General features: G+C 37.0%; 1 protein-coding gene across 2 annotated transcripts in view; it reads left to right on the top strand.

Moving 5' to 3' along the window:
- The window catches only part of TLN2 (talin 2), a 46,967-nt gene that overhangs the window by 1,423 nt on the left and 25,837 nt on the right, over positions 1-19,707 (top strand). For both annotated transcript variants that reach the window (XM_072402101.1, XM_072402100.1), the window contains exons 3-17: positions 228-304; positions 457-640; positions 4,175-4,288; positions 4,540-4,648; positions 6,188-6,396; positions 7,189-7,287; positions 7,373-7,540; positions 7,704-7,998; positions 9,009-9,175; positions 9,257-9,385; positions 10,624-10,737; positions 11,525-11,638; positions 14,101-14,235; positions 14,324-14,452; positions 15,176-15,278. In XM_072402101.1, the coding sequence (XP_072258202.1) occupies positions 228-304; positions 457-640; positions 4,175-4,288; positions 4,540-4,648; positions 6,188-6,396; positions 7,189-7,287; positions 7,373-7,540; positions 7,704-7,998; positions 9,009-9,175; positions 9,257-9,385; positions 10,624-10,737; positions 11,525-11,638; positions 14,101-14,235; positions 14,324-14,452; positions 15,176-15,278 (2,146 nt within the window). The remainder of the gene's footprint in view (positions 1-227; positions 305-456; positions 641-4,174; positions 4,289-4,539; positions 4,649-6,187; positions 6,397-7,188; positions 7,288-7,372; positions 7,541-7,703; positions 7,999-9,008; positions 9,176-9,256; positions 9,386-10,623; positions 10,738-11,524; positions 11,639-14,100; positions 14,236-14,323; positions 14,453-15,175; positions 15,279-19,707) is intronic.

The following is a 19,707-nucleotide window of genomic DNA, read 5'->3' as shown; positions in this document are numbered from 1 at the left end:
GATAAATTGTGGATGTATTCAACATGTGTGTTAACACTTCAGTCACACACAGTGCAGTTTTTCATTTGTTTGGTTTAGTTACATGTAACAGCCTTCTTAGCCTAAAAAATTATGACAAAGTTACATGTTGTGTTAAGAGCTATTTGTATTTTATAACACAAATTGCTTGCAGTTCTTTTGTAGTGTTTTTATAAAATTTATTTCATTTAATTCTTGTCTGTTGTCAGAAACAAAGTAAGGATCGATTTGGGCTAGAGGGGGATGAAGAGTCTACAATGTTGGAAGAATCGGTTTCTCCAAAAAAGTGGGTATAGGAATATTACACACTGCATAGTGAATAGGGCAGTGCTACTCATAAGCTGCTCAAGTGACACCACTTATGTAAAATGTTTTATAGTTAGAATTAAAGCTTCCTACATGAATCAGACTTATATAATAGTTTATTTTCTTTCCCAGGTCAACAATCCTTCAGCAACAACAGGTTACCCGTCCTGGAAAGCCTGAACATGGCACAGTTGCACTACCTGCTATTATACGCTCAGGATCCAGTGGCCCAGAGACTTTCAATATGGGCACTATGCCATCTGCACAACAACAACTTACTACAGGCCAGATGCACAGAGGTCACATGCCACCCCTGGTAAGCTGCAGTATTTAAAATGTATGGTTTCCAAACAAATGGTAGCTTCAATATAGGACTAATAAAAAAATGATTACCCCAACTAAGGTGGCATGTCTTTCTTTGTTTTCAATGGTCTGCTATGTTTAGATGTGGGCAAAAAGGAACATATCGTCTTTGGTGTACTTGCCAGACTATACAAATATCATATACGCGCCTAAATAATCCTTACAATATTCCTGACTGAAGCTCTAATAAATAAATTGGGGATGTTAAATTTTTATTACAGCGATTAAAGTGAAACTCAATGTAAAAATAAAAAATTAAGACAGGCAGGCCCCTAGAAAGGACTTCTTCTGTCCCTTCTGTTATAAGATAAACCTATTTGCCTAATTGCAATATTTTTATAATTTTCTTTACAATATCTCAATCATGGAAGACTCCTTTTCCTCCATTTATAATGATAAAAACCAAACTCTCCTGGATCATGATACAGAAAAAACTGTCTTAAACACTGAGGGATAAAATTTAAAGCTTTCAGGAGTACCGGGGATCTCTGGAATGAATATCTATTCACAGATCCTTGAGGAGAACAGAGCCAACCCTGCAGGAGATTAAAATGCATTGTTAGTTCCATTTAACACCCCCCAACCAATCCTGCTCCTTTCCCCTTAATTACACTATGCCTTTTACTGTTTGATATTAGCAGAACAAAACCCAACCATACTCATCTGTCACCATTCGGTTATGGGTGCCACCATTTTCTTCTTTTTCCTCTAACTTGTTTTGATCTTCAGGCAGCTTGATTGGCTGGGATGACGTAATCCCCACACAGACTTCATTGAGTATGCCTGCAACCAACACTGAATACTTATAATATATACTGTATACATTATTAGAGAATGCTTATTGCAGGAGGGACATTGACAGTCCCTTTCTGCAAAAAATGGTTGCAGAAAGGTTACAATTTTTTAAGGGAACCAATTTTTCATTGTTACGCTATAATGGAAGATTTCACTTAAACAAAATAAACATGGAACCAGCTTTTATTTTTTCACACCATGAAAGACTCTAGTTATGTGTAAACCCAGATTTCTGAAATATGTAGAACAATGTTTATGCTTCTATTTCAAATATTGTCAATTAATACCGTTGAATGGAAAAAGATGAATGCAGGATGTAATTTGTTCATATATTAATTAGGTATTAAATTTAGCCATGATCTTTTGTGAAGTAAATCTGGGTAGGAGGTGGTTTTCTCCTGCTTAGCACCCCTGTAATTTCCTTGTTCACATTTGTACAAAATGCTGTTGTGTGCTGTTAGATGAAGTGTCTTGCTCTAGGCAATCAATCAGTTTCCTAATGGCACCAAGTCATGCAAAATAAATACTTTATCAAGTGACTCAGCTAATTAGCTTCATGAAGGCTGTTGTTACTATTTGGAGTAACCACAGCTGAGACTGTTACAAGAATCTGTCATGGGAAAGACTATTTAAAATGCTGCAGTTTTTTTTTTTTTACCTAAAATTGACAAAAAATTACCCAAATGAGAGAACCATGAACACAGCTATTTGCTGTGACCTATTACCTAAATGACATACTTATCCTCTTCCTTGCGTGCCATACATAGATTTATGGCAGATAATTCTGGCTGGCCTGCTGATGCTCCCAGTCACTAATGACCCTGGACTTACCTGCCATTTTCCTGAACCCAGAAAAGCTGAGCTCTAAGCACTTCTAGGTCTGACATGTTCAATGCTATTCTTCTTGTTATACCAATATCAATTATTAGGAAAAGCAGTTCAAATAAAAAAAATAATAAAATAATGTTTAAAGTTCCACTTTGTCCCGCACGCACTCACAAATTCCAATTTAGGCACAGATGTGTAAAAACAGCAAATACAAAAACACATATTTGACATCATTGTGCAAGACAGAAAGAAAGGAATAATTCTAGGCCTTTAATTATGATTCTGTAAATCGATTTGCACAAACCTAATCTTATAACCATAATTTATTAAAGTAATAAAAAAATACATATTTTAACATTATTGGGCTAACATGGTGCTCATTACAGTCTCATAAATCTTTTAACACGTTTCGCAAGGTGTGCTTCAGGAAAAGATGATGAGATTAATACATCCTAGTTTCACGTGTTGAAAGATATATGTGACCAACATGCGTCATATATGCCTAGTTATGTTGATATATGTAATTTTTAATTTGCTTTTAGGGAATGTATAATCATAGAGGGTGTGAAGTAGTTTTCAGGCCCTAAATGTATGTTATACCATGCATAAGTAAAATAAAACAAAAATGTCTGGGTAAGGAAGCAGTTAAACACACAATAACAGCTGAGATAGTGTAAAGAATTGGGTATAGATTCCCAGAATAGGGATGTCCCTTCTGCTATAATACCACCTCTGTATCAGCAATGTTTCTAAAAAATGTACACCAAGCTGTAATGCTCAACTGTACAATCATGACATGTCTTTATGACTATGATTACCTGGAACTACTCATGCCAACTTCATGAAACCCATTCCTAGTAATTGTAGGATCATAGAATTTTAGTTGGGGCACTGTCTGCATGTAGTTTGTATGTTCTATGCACACAGGTTTTCTCTGGGCACTCCTTTTCCCCAAAATTTAATAGTATATTATCTGGTTTCCCCCTAAATTTGCCCTAGACTGTGTTAGGGGCAATAGACCGTGCGCTTTTTGGAGGAACAGTTACTGACGTGACTATAGGCTCTGTATGACATGAATGTATGTATGAACAGTAAATAAATACTTGGATATTATTAAAATGGCACTCTGTACCCTAGCAGATAATCTTTGTCATTAGCATTTAATGTTTTCCCTCCATAAGTTAGCACTTTTAAAAGAGCAATTTATATAACTGATCTATTGGATTTATAGAAAATTAAACTAGATTTCTTTATTTTTATCCTCAGGCTTATTCTGTATGTTCTGTACTTTATGCATAATGTGTACAGTCTGTGGATTAGTCCATTCTTAGTTGCATTTTCTGCTGCTCACCTGTTTCTCTGCAGTTTACCTGTTTGATTTGTAGAGGAACATTATGAGTCAATGGTTTATTAAAATGCCTTGTTTTGCTCATCTTTTCAATTAATCTGATCCCAAATAGCTCCACCATATGTCAACACTAATTAGCAGAATAATTTTTCTCGTAACCTACTTTCCTATCTGAAGGAAAAATAATGAATCCACCAATTTAGGAAGCACCGCAAGAAAATTTTTAATGTGTATATTCTAAAGGAATCAAGGAATACACTTTCCTCTGTTTTTACTTATTAGATACATTTGATACGTAATATTGTAAGGTAAAAACACATGATAAATTTACAAGAAATGAGGAAGAACATCTGTCAGTGTGTAGTTTTGCAATCAATTTACTATTTAAGGAAACTTGACCTAATAAAAAGGGGGAGGGGGTTACTTGCTTTCATTGCATGTATTTTGGTTAGACTACAATATGTGCATGAACAGGGCAGCTTTCTGCTGGAAAATAATTTTTCTTTTCCTGTACAGACTTCAGCACAGCAAGCTCTGATGGGAACAATTAACACCAGCATGCATGCAGTTCAACAAGCACATGATGATCTGAGCCAGGTGGACAATCTGCCACCACTAGGACATGACATGGTAAGATGGACATAATAAATATGATTTCTTCATTTGAAAAAACAGTAGATGACTGCATTTTGTTAATGGAGCTCATTATTTGTGTAAGGGGTGTGAAATTAACCTGTGGTAGTTCCCAATCACGTGCCCCATCCTTGCAGACATCTAAAGCTTTATTGTTATTATTTATAAACTAGTGAATATACTTGCTGCTTTAGAAGTTTTGTTAAAAATCTTTGATTTTTTACATTTTTTTTTAATTTATATTTTAGGCATCCAGGGTCTGGATTCAAAACAAAGTGGATGAGTCAAAACATGAGATTCACTCCCAAGTGGACGCCATTACTGCAGGAACAGCATCAGTAGTGAACCTGACTGCAGGTATGTTTTACTAAAACAATGTTATCTGTTATAAGGTATTATTAGTGAATTGTGGGCTGATATACACATGGAGCCTGCCACTTCTAACACCTTGTAGTGAAAAGTTTCCTCCCTGTAATGCTGGTTCTCTATCTTCATCAATTCCTTTTCCTTCATAGATTTAGCACAAGTTTACAGTTCACTTCTGTATTGTGCATGCAGGAACTTACAGCAGTTGGCTACTTGTGTATTGTGCATGCAGGAACTTACAGCACTTTTCATGTTAACACAATTTGAATAATTTAATTACAATATGGAGGAGACTGAAATAAAGCATTGAAAATATTAGGCATATTCACAACTCCCCTCTTTACAAGAACCACAGATTTTGCTAGGTTAAGAGATTTCTTGTTATGTACCACTGAAATAGAGCTTTGGGGCTTTTTCAGAAGAGGAGGTGAGCTATGGCACTTTTTATACTTCTCTCCACAGGTTTTTCTATACATACATAGACTTGTTGTAGAAGAAATAGAACAATGAACAATGTTAGGTAACGCAGTCTGATGAAAGCAGTCTGATTGGTTTCATTTTTAACATCATTGTGATAAACCAAGGTCAGAATCCACTGAAGCTTAGCCAGCAAGCTTAGCCTGGCTGTGTGAGCTCTGCACTGTAGCTTGAACATGAAGCCAAGGCATGAAATCCAGGGAGCAACTGGTGTTCACCAGAGCAGTGGTCGCCATCCTTTCGGACTTCATGGACCACTAAATTCATCATTTTAAACCCTGTGCAGGCAGCCTGTGCATGTGCGGTGAGCCATGTGTCACTCAAAGAAACTTCTCCCAGAGTGATGTGATGATGCCAGAACCCACCCACTCTCCCATCGCAGGCATAAAACCGGCTAGCTAAACATCCTGGGGGGACAGTAACACAGGGCTGTGACTACGGGGGACATGATCAGCGGGGTTGGGAGAAGGCACACCAACCAGGTAATTTTTCTGCGGACCACTACCGGTTGGCGACTGCTGCACCTGAGCATCCCCTACAAGAAGTGATGGAATTTGCTGCACGCAATCCCAGGTTGTGTTCCTCAGGCACAACAGAGCAGGCAGCCATAAAGATAGGTACTAGCAAGATAGACAGAAACAAACCAAAAGTCCAGTACTGGCAGTGAGAAGATATAGTTGGCATGAGGATGGAGTCAGTAACTTGCAACTGGTATTTGGAATTACAAGATTCACTAGGGTTTAGCAGTCCAAAGCTTGCCTGTAGTGTAGCAACGCGTGAATATGTTGGATATGGCCTGATATACCGGTCAGTGTCATAGTCAATCAGAAGAGCCACTTCCCTTCCCTAATGATTGTAGTGCCAGTGCTTCCGAGAGCTGCGTGTCAGGGGAAAGAACTAGCATTGGTTTGGAGCAGCCATAAATGTTCCACCTTATTCCTTTTGGACGGCATTTTAAAATAAACATATTGAATTTTATGTCTTATTTGTACATGATTTCTATTCTTTGTATTTTAATGTCTGTGAAATTTGTGATTTTCTCTGTCTTTTTAGGGGATCCAGCTGAGACTGATTATACCGCAGTAGGCTGTGCAATTACTACAATTTCTTCTAATTTGACGGAGATGTCCAAGGGTGTAAAGTTGTTGGCTGCTCTAATGGAGGATGAAGTTGGAAGTGGAGAAAAGTTACTTGGTGCAGCAAGGACTCTAGCTGGGGCTGTTTCAGATCTGCTTACTGCTGTACAGCCGTCTTCAGGAGAGGTAAAAAAAAAAAAGTGCAGAATTTACCATGGTTATACCATTTTTTTTAAGGAAACAAATAAGGCTCAATTCACACATGACAAGATTTTCCTTTTCTGTAATATTCTTTTTTTTTTTTTAAATGTAATAAAATAATGTAAATAAATGTAATGGCCCTGTTATGTATAGTTATTTGTAAATGTAGCTGGTCCCTCAGATCATACCCAAGGAACATCTGACTAGTGTATGGCCAGCTTTTTTTTACCAACATGAGTAAAGCTGGCCTCAGCGATGTGAAAACAGACAAATTTGCAGGTATATTTCAGATGGCTTACCGGGTCTTTTGGACAAATTTGTCACTGTATGTCAGATCTCTAGTCATACTCTCCCTATAAACATTCTTGTTTAGCTCATGGTTGAGGCAGCAGGATGAGTGCACAGAGCCAATAAACAATCACCTTATCTAATCTCTTATTATGTTGTTCTCTGAGAAGAGAGTTGTTCATTCACTGCTGTCATACCATAAAAAGGCAGCTCAGGGAACTATCATTTCATTTGTATGGGTACCTTACTCTGCATCGGATTTCATTCTTTACTAGTCCAATTGCAGTTAGCCTTTTTGAATGAGTTAATATAATAAAATACTGTGAACACATAAGAACAATTCTTGATTTTTCAATGAGTATTGTTAGGTGTTATAAAATGTTTGTGTAGTAGACCTATACCTACAGGTCATGTGTATCGGGCTGAATTACCAACTTGCCTAAACAATAGACTAATTATTGTAAATGTTTGTTTTTATTTTCTTCACAGCCCCGTCAGACTGTTCTGACAGCAGCTGGTAGTATTGGACAAGCAAGTGGGGACCTTCTGCGACAGATTGGAGAAAATGAAGCGGATGAGAGGTTCCAGGTACCTGAGGATTGCTGGCAGAGATGATTTCTTCCTATTTTGTTTCATCTGTTGTTAACATTCTGAATTGTGTTCTATGCTCTAGGATGTGTTAATGAGCCTAGCGAAAGCTGTAGCTAATGCAGCTGCGATGTTAGTCTTGAAGGCCAAGAATGTAGCACAGGTGACTGAAGATACAGGTCTGCAGAACAGAGTGATTGCTGCTGCTACCCAGTGTGCACTATCTACCTCCCAGCTGGTGGCTTGTGCTAAGGTGAGCATTATAGTGGATCCTACAGATATCGTTTATTTTAAAGGAAATGTGCTAATTAGTTTCTATATATTACTTTAGTTTGGTAGTTACCTTTTTCACATCTTTGCATGCTTTATATTTAGCTGTGTTGTATCCTTGGGTTACAAGTGCTGTCTATTTTCAGGTGGTCAGCCCAACAATCAGTTCCCCGGTGTGTCAGGAACAACTGATTGAGGCTGGAAAGTTGGTGGACCGATCAGTAGAGAACTGTGTACGAGCATGTCAGTCAGCCACTGAAGATGTTGATCTACTGAAGCAGGTCAGTGCAGCTGCCAGTGTGGTCAGCCAAGCGCTTAATGACCTTCTGCAACACGTCCGCCAGTTTGCTAGTCGTGGGGAGCCCATTGGACGTTATGACCAGGCTACAGACACAATTATGTCAGTCACTGAGAGCATCTTCAGCTCTATGGGTGATGCAGGTTAGTGGAGCCTGGAGCATGGTGTTGATTTGAAAGTGTTTTCTTTGTATGTGTATATGGTATAGCTAAACACTAATTGAACTTTTCTTTAAATTTTAGCTAATACTTTCCAGGAACATCAAAACAAAAGATATACAAAGTCATACATTTGCTCAAAAAAAATCATGTTCCCCTGCCAGCATGCTAAAGATTGGTACCCTTTCTCTTTGTCTAAAAGCAATAGTTTGTCTTCAGAGGTCTGAAATGGCCTTTACGGTGTAAAATGCTAATGCTCACTGACTGTGCCCTTCACTTCACTCACTCAGTGGATAGCATGAGCTTTCACCAACTATAGGTCTGACGTCTGACTCAGTAGGGTGAGTGTCAGACCTTTGAAAATAGACCACTGCTTCCGAACTGAGAACAAGGTTGCCATTTTGCAGCTTGCAATCACTGCTTGCTACCAGGCACTGAAATAATGCTGAATTCCTAGGTAAATTTCAGAAAGCAATCTCATTAGCTGGAAAAAAAACAGTGTAATGCATTTTAATAACTCATAGCCTTGGTTGTGTAATGCATAATAATATGTTGTCTTAAAACGCAGTTAACGTTCAGTACATGCAATGCTTGTGTTCCTAGAACATTGAACATCTTTTGTTCTGATGTCCCTGCAATGTTTTTGGTCGATTTCAACTATAGGTTTGGGCTTTAGGGTAACTCTTTTTAGTACAGTAATGATGTGTATTGTGATAATGATAGCCAAAACTAGTCCTTAATGATTATGATCACACAGAGAATTACTATAATGGGTGATTCTGTGTTTTTATAACCTTCTATTTGCAAATAATACATCCAGTATTGTATAAATAATTCAAGGTGCTAAAATTAATGGGGTATAAGAACAAAGATGTTTTATATCTTTTATGTCTTTCTTTCCAATGTTTCCACTGTGTTTTCTCCAGCTCAGGCTTCCTTACAACCCTTGTAAAGTTTTATGTGTACTGGTGAAAATATCATTTTTAAATCTTCAGGAGAAATGGTACGGCAAGCTCGAGTGTTAGCTCAGGCTACATCGGACCTTGTAAATGCAATGAGATCAGATGCAGAAGCCGAGCTTGATATGGACAATTCCAAGAAACTACTTGCAGCCGCTAAGCTGCTGGCTGATTCCACAGCTCGTATGGTGGAGGCTGCAAAGGTACATTTTGTAGCAAAATGCATATACTGCATTTTCTAATTCTGTGTGGCTAGAAAGCTGATAAATCTAAGTTTTTTTCAGGGAGCTGCAGCCAATCCTGAGAGTGAAGATCAGCAACAGCGATTAAGAGAAGCAGCAGAGGGACTTCGAGTGGCTACTAATGCAGCAGCCCAAAATGCCATTAAGAAGAAAATTGTAAACAGGCTTGAGGTGAGAAACCATAAGAAGCATTATTAAACATCTAAAATTTTAAAAGAAGGGCCATTTGTATGTGTATACATGTGTATAGTGTGACATGATAAAATTTTAACTGCTTTTTAGCCTTGCAAGTCAAAAAATGAATACTCTCTTGCAATTTACATATGGAACTGTTTAATAAACCTGTATTTTATTATAGACTCTGTATTTTTTAATATTACTTTATTTTTTATTTTTTTTTTAGTTATATTCTTTGGAAGCATACACACTGCCTACTTAATTAGGTACACCTGCCTGTTGCCACAAATATCTAGCCAGCCAATCAAATGCATTTTAATGTTGTCAAGACAACTTTCTAAAGTTAAAAAAAAAAAAAAACATCAGAATGGGGAAGTAAGGCAGAAAATAGTCCAAAAAGGGAGAATATTCAGTGCAGAGCAGTTAGCTGTCAGCTAAGGATAGTCACCTAAGGCTACAGTTTGTGCATCACGGATGAACAGCTGACTAGTCTGCAGCAACTGCATTATACCATTATGTCAATATGGACCAAAATCCTTAAGGAATGTTTTGTGGCTCCTTGATAAATCTATGCCTCAAAGAGTTAAAGTTTGTGGAGGCAAAAGGTGGCCAACAGACTACTAGTAAAGTTTACCAAATAAATTGGCCTATGCGTGTATATTGACTTATTTGTGTTTTCAGATAGGATTTCCTTTATCTATAGAATTGTCTGGTAAATGTATTAGGTTTATGTAAATATGACAAAATCAGTACATTGGTTAGTGTCTGACACTGATTTCTTTACACACAAATCTAATGGTGCCCCACACCATAGATAATCAAATTAGAAACAATAGACGAGCTTAGAGGAGAGAAGAATTCCTGTGGCATTTTGCCAGAACAGGCAGGATTGTCTAAGTCTTTATTCAAAGTCATTACCATTACTATGCTACGCCAGTCAAATTTTTATAATATATGTAAACCCTAACAGTAAGCTTTTCATTTCCTCTGCATACTAATTGGTTATTTGGCACACCTCCAAAAAAAAAATAGTTTTAGTCTATGTTAAAGATAATAATCTTGTGGTAGGGATGTTAGATCGTAAGTTTATGTGGCATAGGTACTGACATGGCTATGGACTCTGTACAACACTAAAAACTAAAGCAGTCAGCTCATCAAAGAGCCTATTTATTGCAATTGCTGCATTTGTTTATACACACTGTTACAATAAATGTCTTCTTTACCTTTAACAGGCTGCAGCTAAACAGGCTGCAGCTGCTGCTACCCAAACCATCGCAGCCTCGCAGAATGCTTCTGTCTCCAACAAGAATGTAGCAGCCCATCAACAACTGGTCCAGAGCTGCAAGGTAAATGGAATTGAAGCAACATATAGGTTTTTTGCTACAATGTCTGAATTTAAATATTCCTATCAGAGTTAACTCTGATATGTGCAATTGCGTCTATATATAATAATTTTAAATTGAAAGGAGCAAAGTAAACTGTATGAGGCAAATGTAAATACAAGTACCATATGATACACAATGGCTGAATGAAGTTTAGGAAAAAACGGCTACCGGTACCTTTTTCATCAAATTTGCTAGTAAAATGACTGTTCCCTGATGCAGACAAATATTTCCTTTACCAGATCAGGAAAATCTTCTGAAATCACCTTCTGAAATCTTTTTGTTGGCCTGGATGATTTCCTTTTTGATTCTGCTGCAGTACTCAAAACAAAGAAATTTTAGATTAGCTCAAAATCCTTATTTATAGCTTAGATAAGAGCTCCTGATTTATATTATAGAGCTTTCTATTTTGTTTATTAGTTCATGTTTATAGAGCTCTTGATAAGTTCATTAGTGGCTTAGTTTATTGAGCATTGAAAACTTCAGCATGTGCCAACCCTTTTAATTAAATTCACAAACAAAAATTAGGCAGCATTCTGTAGGGGAAGTATGAATTGAGTTAGACCATTTTGCTGGTATCATAAAGGCAAGTCAGAATCGCTGTACTATAGATAGTACCATATAGTCTGAGAAGTGCACATAAAGTTATGCTTACCCTTTAAATATTAGATATTTTGCACTTGAAAGTATATGGCATTAAAAGTCTGCAATATTAATGTGCAATATTCATTCTGATATTTATTGCATTTAGATTGTTGCCGACCACATTCCTCAGTTGGTACAAGGAGTGCGTGGAAGCCAAGCACAAGCTGAGGATCTTAGCGCTCAGCTAGCTCTCATTGTGTCCAGTCAGAACTTCCTACAGGTAAGAAAAGTTGTTTCACCTATATATGCTTTCCTTGTACCTTGGCATGCTTGTTGACCTACCTTTGCTTCTTTGTATTTTACAATTGCAGTGTTCATGCATTTATATCATACTAGGACATGCATTAAGACTGTGTGTCACTGTTTCATTTGCATTTGTTAACTTCAGGTGCTTCGGTTTGCACCCGCCATAGTAGTTAGTTACCTGTTCTGTTGAACCCAAATACAGCCACAGTGGAACATCCACAAAGTGCACAAGGGATGCAGTGAAGTCCTTGATGTTTGGTACTTGTACTTTTTTGCCTCACTATTTACATTAGAGAAAATAAGGCTAGAAATTTCTAACTCACTGCTGGCTGCGGAAAGCTGAAGCTTCTGCTGCATAGTTGAATGAATTCATCTGAAGACCTTTTTCTGGAGGCCAGTTAGGGTTTTTTTTTAAGTTCTATTCACTTTACTGCTTGATAGACATAAGTAACTCCAAGAATGTCCATAACTTGGAATCCATGGTCTCAGTTCTTTTGTGCGTGTATATAACTACTGTATATAAATAATTGTAATGTATAATACAATATAAATGGATTTTTCTATATTTAAAATTGTTAAATATAATTAAACACACAGGGCAGCCACTTCTATTTTTCCCCTAGTTTTGTGGTTGTTTTCCTGCTCCCCCCCTTTAGTGCAAAGGCAAGTTTCAAGTTAGAGAGGAAACTGCAGATGATTTTGGTGACAATTTGATGGTATTTAGTAGGTTAATAACTGTATTTTTTGATAAAGTACTTGTAAAAACACAGCTGTGGAGAACTAAACCAACCTTTGGTACTTTTTAATGCATACTCATATGGGGAAGCATGCTTTGATTGATATTTCCCACTGATCTCAGCTGAGTTGGATTCTATTCAGAAGAACAGAAACATTTTCCCAAACAACGCTGTGCTAAAAAGGAAAAAAGATATTCCGTTCATGCATGCACATCTGTCTGCCCTCAAACGACTATGGGTAGCCTTAATCCTTGTAGGGAAGTGCAGTAAACACTCTGACCCCTGTAATTTGTACATCTGTTTTGCTTACAACCAGCAGCCATGGACTGGTTATTGACGACTGGTTATTTAAGGATATATATGTAATAAAATTTAAAAAAAACTTCTGCTCCAATGTGATTTATGATATAATGCACTTATGTATGTTAAAAATAATTTTACCAAAACACAGAAAAGCTATAAACGATCTCCAAGATCTTCCAACTTGAAAGCAGACGTATTCCAATTTAGCAAAACATCTCTTAAAGGAAGAAACTCATTGCCAGCTGTTTAAATTATGGTTTTTATCTGTTATGTTGCAACACTTCTACTAATTATCAGCAAATCTTGGAAGCTAATGTCCTATAGTCTTTAAAGAATATAACAAGAAAACCTAGGAATATTCTAAGAAAAGTAGAATTATTTCAAAAATGAGTAGAAAGACAAAAAAATAAATAAATACTGGGAGGCCGTGCTTGTTGCCAAAAGGGAATTTGATAAATAATAGAGTGATTAGCATGCATTTTTTTTCTTTTTTTCCCAGTTTGGTGAATTTAACTTTAATAGTAACTATTTCTACAGATATTTGTCATATGTAGTTCTTTCCAAGGTTGTGTTCTCTTTCAGTCAATCAACATGATGAACATAATATGTTCAAAGAGTTCCATTTGTACAGATGTCCAATGAATGTCGAAGTATTGTTGCTGGAAACAATCTTTCGTGATCATTTTCCTGACAAATAAATGAACAAGCACTGTGTACATACAGCAGTACCCTGTTCTATGAAGAAGGGAGTGGAGGTTGAGCGAGCAGCACCCCGCTGTGCTCTTCTCTATATGAGTGAATAGTTTTACATTAATCTACAATGATGGATTAATGAATGGCATCTGATGAGATTTTCATCCAAGACAAGTACAACCATTTGTCTGGGGCGATGATTATCTGACTTATGTGTAACTTTACTGTATAAAGATAGCTACTAAATGGGGGCTGTGTGTGTGTGTGTTTAGGTGTGGTTCAGTTTCATATTTTAATGGTTGTTTGTGTGTGTATATGTATGTATAAATGTATGTGTGTGTGTGTATATGTATGTATATATATATATATATATATATATATACACACACACACACACACTAACAACTATTAAAATATAAAACTGAACCTCACCTAAATGTTTCAGGGGTAACACTACAGTGATGTTCTGCCTTCGGCTTCCCACAAAGCCATATCAAACAGAATGGCTGAACAAAGCTTAGCTCTTCAAAGTCCGCTGTTTTTTTTTTCTTTTGCTCTAAGCTATAATGATATCATTTTATGGATTTATGAGATATCCCCCCCCCCTCTTACTTTACAAATGTCAGTCATTTTGATGTTGTGTTCTTTAACAAATTACAAAGCTGAAATCTCTTCTTTTTTTTTTTTTTTTTTTTTAACACAGCCTGGCAGTAAGATGGTGGCTTCTGCCAAGGCTGCTGTGCCTACAGTGTCCGATCAGGCAGCTGCCATGCAGTTAGGTCAGTGTGCAAAAAATCTTGCAACCAGTTTGGCTGAGCTCCGCACAGCAACACAGAAGGTGAGATATTTGTGTGTGAATTAGTTGTCACAATGTCTTGCACCTGTCTTGCACCTTGCTAATGGAACCATATTCTGCTGTTTTACAGGCCCATGAAGCATGTGGACCGATGGAAATTGATTCTGCTTTGAATGCTGTTCAAACTTTAAAGAATGAGTTGCAGGATGCTAAGATGGCAGCTACAGATGGCCAGTTAAAACCTCTTCCAGGGGAGACGGTAATGTTTGTACAAAACTTTACAAAATAAAGAGATGGCAGTTATGCTCAATATTGGTGACCATCCAATCCCTTTTTCCCCAATAGACTATTAGGCAAAGAGTAGCTACAAAAACCTCTTAATCTAACTATATGTCAGACATCTGAAGGCCATTGGTATTTAGAAAAAGGAAAAAATACTTTGTGGATCTTCTAGAAAGCCTGACTTTGACAGTTCATGACAGACAGATCATGTTGTTGGCTGTAGTAAAGTGTATAACTTCAATATAAAGGATACGGTGCCCTCAACACTATAAACAGAGTGGCTAAACTATGACTGGAGCTTTATATTATAAGCTTGTGTGATTTAAGGTCTCATCAACAATTTTCTGACATTTTGTAGTATGTATTTCCTGCAAACTAAAAATGTGACAAACTAAACCTACATAATCCTTGTTATCTGCACACATAAATGAATCCTGTGTTACGCACTCCATATAATCTGCAGTATAAAAATGGTCCATTGGATCAGTGCACTCTGCAAAAAATTGAGATGTTATTTCTGCTTTTGAACATTGTCAAAGCGACCTGAAGACATAGGAAGTTCACTGCTATTTTAAGGGAGAATGTGGGACAAAATAAAACTTTTTATGTGTTTAAACTTTTTGGATGGATGTTTCTAACAAGATAAGTTTGTGAAATTTAGGAGCCTCTAATATTTACTTCTGTCCTTGTGTATCTGCAGTTGGAGAAGTGTGCCCAGGACCTTGGTAGTACATCAAAGACTGTTGGTTCTTCGATGGCTCAGTTGTTGACTTGTGCTGCACAGGGAAATGAACATTACACAGGTAGGGTCTTCACAGCTTAATGTGAAGATAAAGTTAACATCTTGCACAGGGAGCATTACAATAAAAAAAAACAAAATACGTGTTTTTACAAAATGCAGTATCCATTTCAATCTTAAAAACTAAATAATTCAATATTACAGGGTTGCAAAACCAATGCATTAGCAAGGTATATTGATATTGTGGTGTTGCTTGTGTAAAAGCAGGGAGAGAGTTTAGAGAGCACCGAATTTAGTGCTGAACCAAATATTTTAGTCATATTATTTATATTTTTCCTTCTCATTTGAAATGTTTAGAATATACTGCCACCTACAGAACAATAGGACGCTGGGAAAAAAAAAAAATTTGCAGGCCAGCCAAGGATATAACATCTCCCACTACTAACATACATTGTGGTTTGGGCAGCCCTACTGTAGCAGGTGCCCCCAGCTCAGCTTCACTTCTACTTTCTTTGTCTATATGTCTGTGCAACTTGGTAGCATGCTAAATGGTAAGGGCAACTGCAGCTTGGTGTCCTTTGCTGTTAGTTTCTTCCATCATTGATCCCCTCTTTGACTTGAGTGTAGCTTGAAATCCGCCTTTTCATTTAAGGTTTATTTTACTATGGTAATGCAAGACTTGTGTTTAAAATACCCAGTTATTTGCAGACTCCAACTGTAAATGCCACAAGCACAGTTCTTTACTGTTTACTTTAGAAGCTGTATATGACTTATGCACAGGTTTTGTGAGTCTGATACTGAGTTGCTCAAATTTTTCAATTGTTCAATCCCTCTTGGGAACCAATAATTCAGCCCGTACAATTAGAAAAGGTTGAATTTTTTTGTCTGGTAAAATTTTGCTGGTTACTCTGTTGCAGACTGTATAAGGGATTTGAGTATTTTGAATCTTTTGGCTGTGGAGTGTTTACAATCTCTACAAATCAACCCATTCGCTGTATTCTTCTTAAGGGACTACAAGCACTTGGCTGAATTCACACTCCTTAGATGGTTATATATTGTATGGGAAGTTATAAGCACAAGGCCTAAAGTAATACCAGTTGTTGGATTTAGGTCATTTTCTGCTCAGAAATAAGATGGTGTTTGGAGCAAACTACACTGGCCTTCCCAAATAGGATTCAATTCTTATTTGTAGAAGATCAATAACACTTTATATGCACAAGTTTTACCAGATGGACATTTCTCCCTTTTTTGATGTAGGCTTCCAGCATATGGGCTTTTGGATGAGCTCCTTAAGCTATAGGCAGTCCACAGTTCCTGTTCCTGCCCCAAATGTTAAAGACTTGTTGTGTCCCTCAGCAGATTAAAAAGAAAAAAGGATTTTTGTACATGCCATAAAGTTTTTTTTTTTTTTTTTCTGGGATTCAGTTGGGAGGCACCATGGTTTCATCTTGTGGTGTTTGTTTGTGGTGTTCAAACTGCTTTGCTACCAAACTCGTACATTCTGGTAGTGGTAAGGTGGGGTACACCCTGAGCTGGCCCACAGTTGTTCTATTGTAGACAGCGATATAAACCAAAGGTAAAGACTTTAAAAATACCACCATATAACCTTTTATTAAAGTTTCTTTAAAATTGATCAGTAACTACAGTGAGCACTAAAATGTAGTGCCTGTTATAGCACTAAATTACCTTAAACATAAATCTATGCACACATCAGATAATTGTCATCCGAAACAAACTGTCTTGCTTGTCTCGGATAAAAACCTGAAAAGTTCTAGGGTACCCTGACTGTGTTCCTCAATCCACCATAACTGTTTACTCCTATGCAGGAGTGCCACTCACTTGTCCTCCTCCTCCTCATAAAAAATAGAATGGCTCTGTGTGTACAGTGCTTGTTCGTTCGCCTGTCACTAACAATCCTCTTGACGTCCTTCAGACGCCTGGATGAGGCTTAAGAATGACTTCACTTTTTCCTCAGTAACAAAGGTTTTAATATTGGACCAGTCACTAAAATTGCACTTCACATGAATCTGTAGGTTATATGGTATAATTACAAAATAGTTACATTTAGGAGCAAACCCATAAGGCTACGTACACACGTCAGATGATTCTTAGGGCTAGTATCGGATGAGAATCTGGCGTGTGCTGTGGTCGACCAACGTTCATGGATCCGTCCTGGTGGATCCACGAGTGATGAATGATTGTAATACTAGTTAAGGGTAGAGAGCACAGCGGGGTGCTACTCCGTCATTCTCCCCCTCCCCTCTCCAAAGAGCAGGACGGCGCTGTATTTACAGGGCTCGTTCAATCTTTTGCCATTGGATAGGATCATATTGAACGTGTGTACGTAGTCATATGTAGTATTCTTATTTTGTATCATGTAAATTTTTTTTTATTGTTGTATGCATATAAAAAGTAGGAGAAAAAAAACGACAGATCCTCTTTTTAGATGACTTCATCATCATGTTCCTTACATAAACACAAGATTTGGCTCATGTAGCCCATAAAGTATCTTGTTTCACAATATAACTTCTTTTAAAATTTGGATCCATTTAAGGCAAAGCACAATGCCTTTCTTTAACTTCGTAACCCAACTATCCACTCATTGGCATAAAATGAAGTTTGTAGTAGAGATATGACTAGTAGAGCTTGGCTTCAGTACTTATGAATTATAGGGAGGATTTTTTATCTTTATGAAAATACGGTCAATGATAAAGTGAGCATTTTCCTGTTTGTTTGAACTTTTGAGTGACTTTTAATTTAATGCTTATAACTTGTAGAGAGACCTTAACACCAATTCATAAACTCATAGCGGTCAGAAAATACTTTATGGCTTAAATGTCTTTTTTTAAGGTTTTAGGGAAAGGTTAGAACACCTGCTAGTGGATGTGTTTAACTACTGTGCCCAATTTCAGCGATTCTCAACAGTAAGGACACAAACAGCAAAAATAAACCTGACAGGTGCTAACACATTGACATTTTAAAAGTTTTTTTTACTAATCAATTAACCATAAAGTAAGGGTAATTAACTAAAAGTGTTTTTAACAACAATTTCCTGTTTAATTTAAATATCCAGTTATGCACAGATGCCTTTTCACATGATTGGAAAAAAAAATGAAGTGAAGCATCTTAACTAATAAAGAGATTTTCTTTATAATGCGCTGGAAAACCTTAGTGCAGTCAGTGTGGTTTCAGATCATGCCAAAAATAGTTTTATTTATATATGCTCTACCTCTTTGGACATTGTGAAAATGTAAATGTATTGCAAACATACACTTGTGTTTGTTATCTATCCCCCACAAAGTCATGTTGTCCCCAGTAGTATCTCAAGCCAACTCTTTTCTTGTTCTTAGGCCCCCTAATCCCTTTAGCTCTGCCATGTGCCAATGATCATTAACATTGATTTTTTCTAATAAAACATTGACAAAAAATTAAAAGAAGCTCTTTTTAAAAAAAAAAATACTAATTTGTCTACAACATTCTTATGATTTTGTATTTTATTTTAAGATGATCTACTTACAGGTTAGGTTCATGTTCTCCCTGTGCTTGTACTGACCTTGTCACAAACCTGTTCCAGGTGTCTCTCTGGATGGGATAATTTGTATGATGTATATTAGTCATTATTGTCAGTACATCTTTTTTTTTCTGGTGTAAACAAGATGGAGTTAGGCTTTTTCTTGTTAAGACATTGCTGCACATGGTCCCTAAAATTACCAGTGAGACAGAGTGGCACCAGTGTATATCTTGTAGAGCCACAGGCAAGCTTATGGGAGCTTTTATCTGCGGTCCTTCCATCTGCAGCCCTGGATGAAAGTGTAATAATGTGTTATCTGCAGAGATGTGTTCTGATCTCAGTCCAAAAGTGGAGCGGTAAAATAATCCACAACATGGTTGAACAACATTAAAAAGAAAGGAATTAATGTACAATTGATTTCTTGTGACTTTTTTTTAAAGTAATAGCTTTGTATAGTTGATGTTAGCAGAAAAGGTTGCATTGACGTATTCCCCTTTTCTAATGATGTTTGTGTAGACTATTCGTATGAGCTTAACTATGGAGGTGAAACTAATCAGTGCTTACCAAAACAACATTTTTTAATAATAATATTCATTGTCTAGACTCCAACCTTGGGACCTTGGTGCTTCAAGGCAAGGCTGCTAGCCATTGTGTTACCGCAGATTTTGGTTTAACTTTTTGTGCCTCATGTAAATGATTGCCCTGTGATGCGTATGTAAAAGCATTTCTCACTTGGTTTTAAGATTTACTGGTTTGCTGGTTGGTGTTCTGATCCTTTGCTTTCAGTAGTCCTAAATCACTGGCCCAGAATAAATAGATGGCTCAGGTGTTCACCTTATTGCCACAATCTGCATGTGCAACCTAAACTTCTGAAACCAAAAGATCAGTTTTACATCCAGGAAATTAGCATTCTTCAAAATGAGGTCAGTAATGACAGCTTTTGTCATGTCTCAGTGGTAGGCCCACTTTAGGTAATTCAGCT

This window comes from Pyxicephalus adspersus, chromosome 2 (assembly GCF_032062135.1).
Source record: "Pyxicephalus adspersus chromosome 2, UCB_Pads_2.0, whole genome shotgun sequence".
NCBI lineage: Eukaryota > Metazoa > Chordata > Amphibia > Anura > Pyxicephalidae > Pyxicephalus > Pyxicephalus adspersus.
Note: the sequence above shows the minus strand (reverse complement) of the source record. Positions and strands in the feature narration are given on the sequence as shown.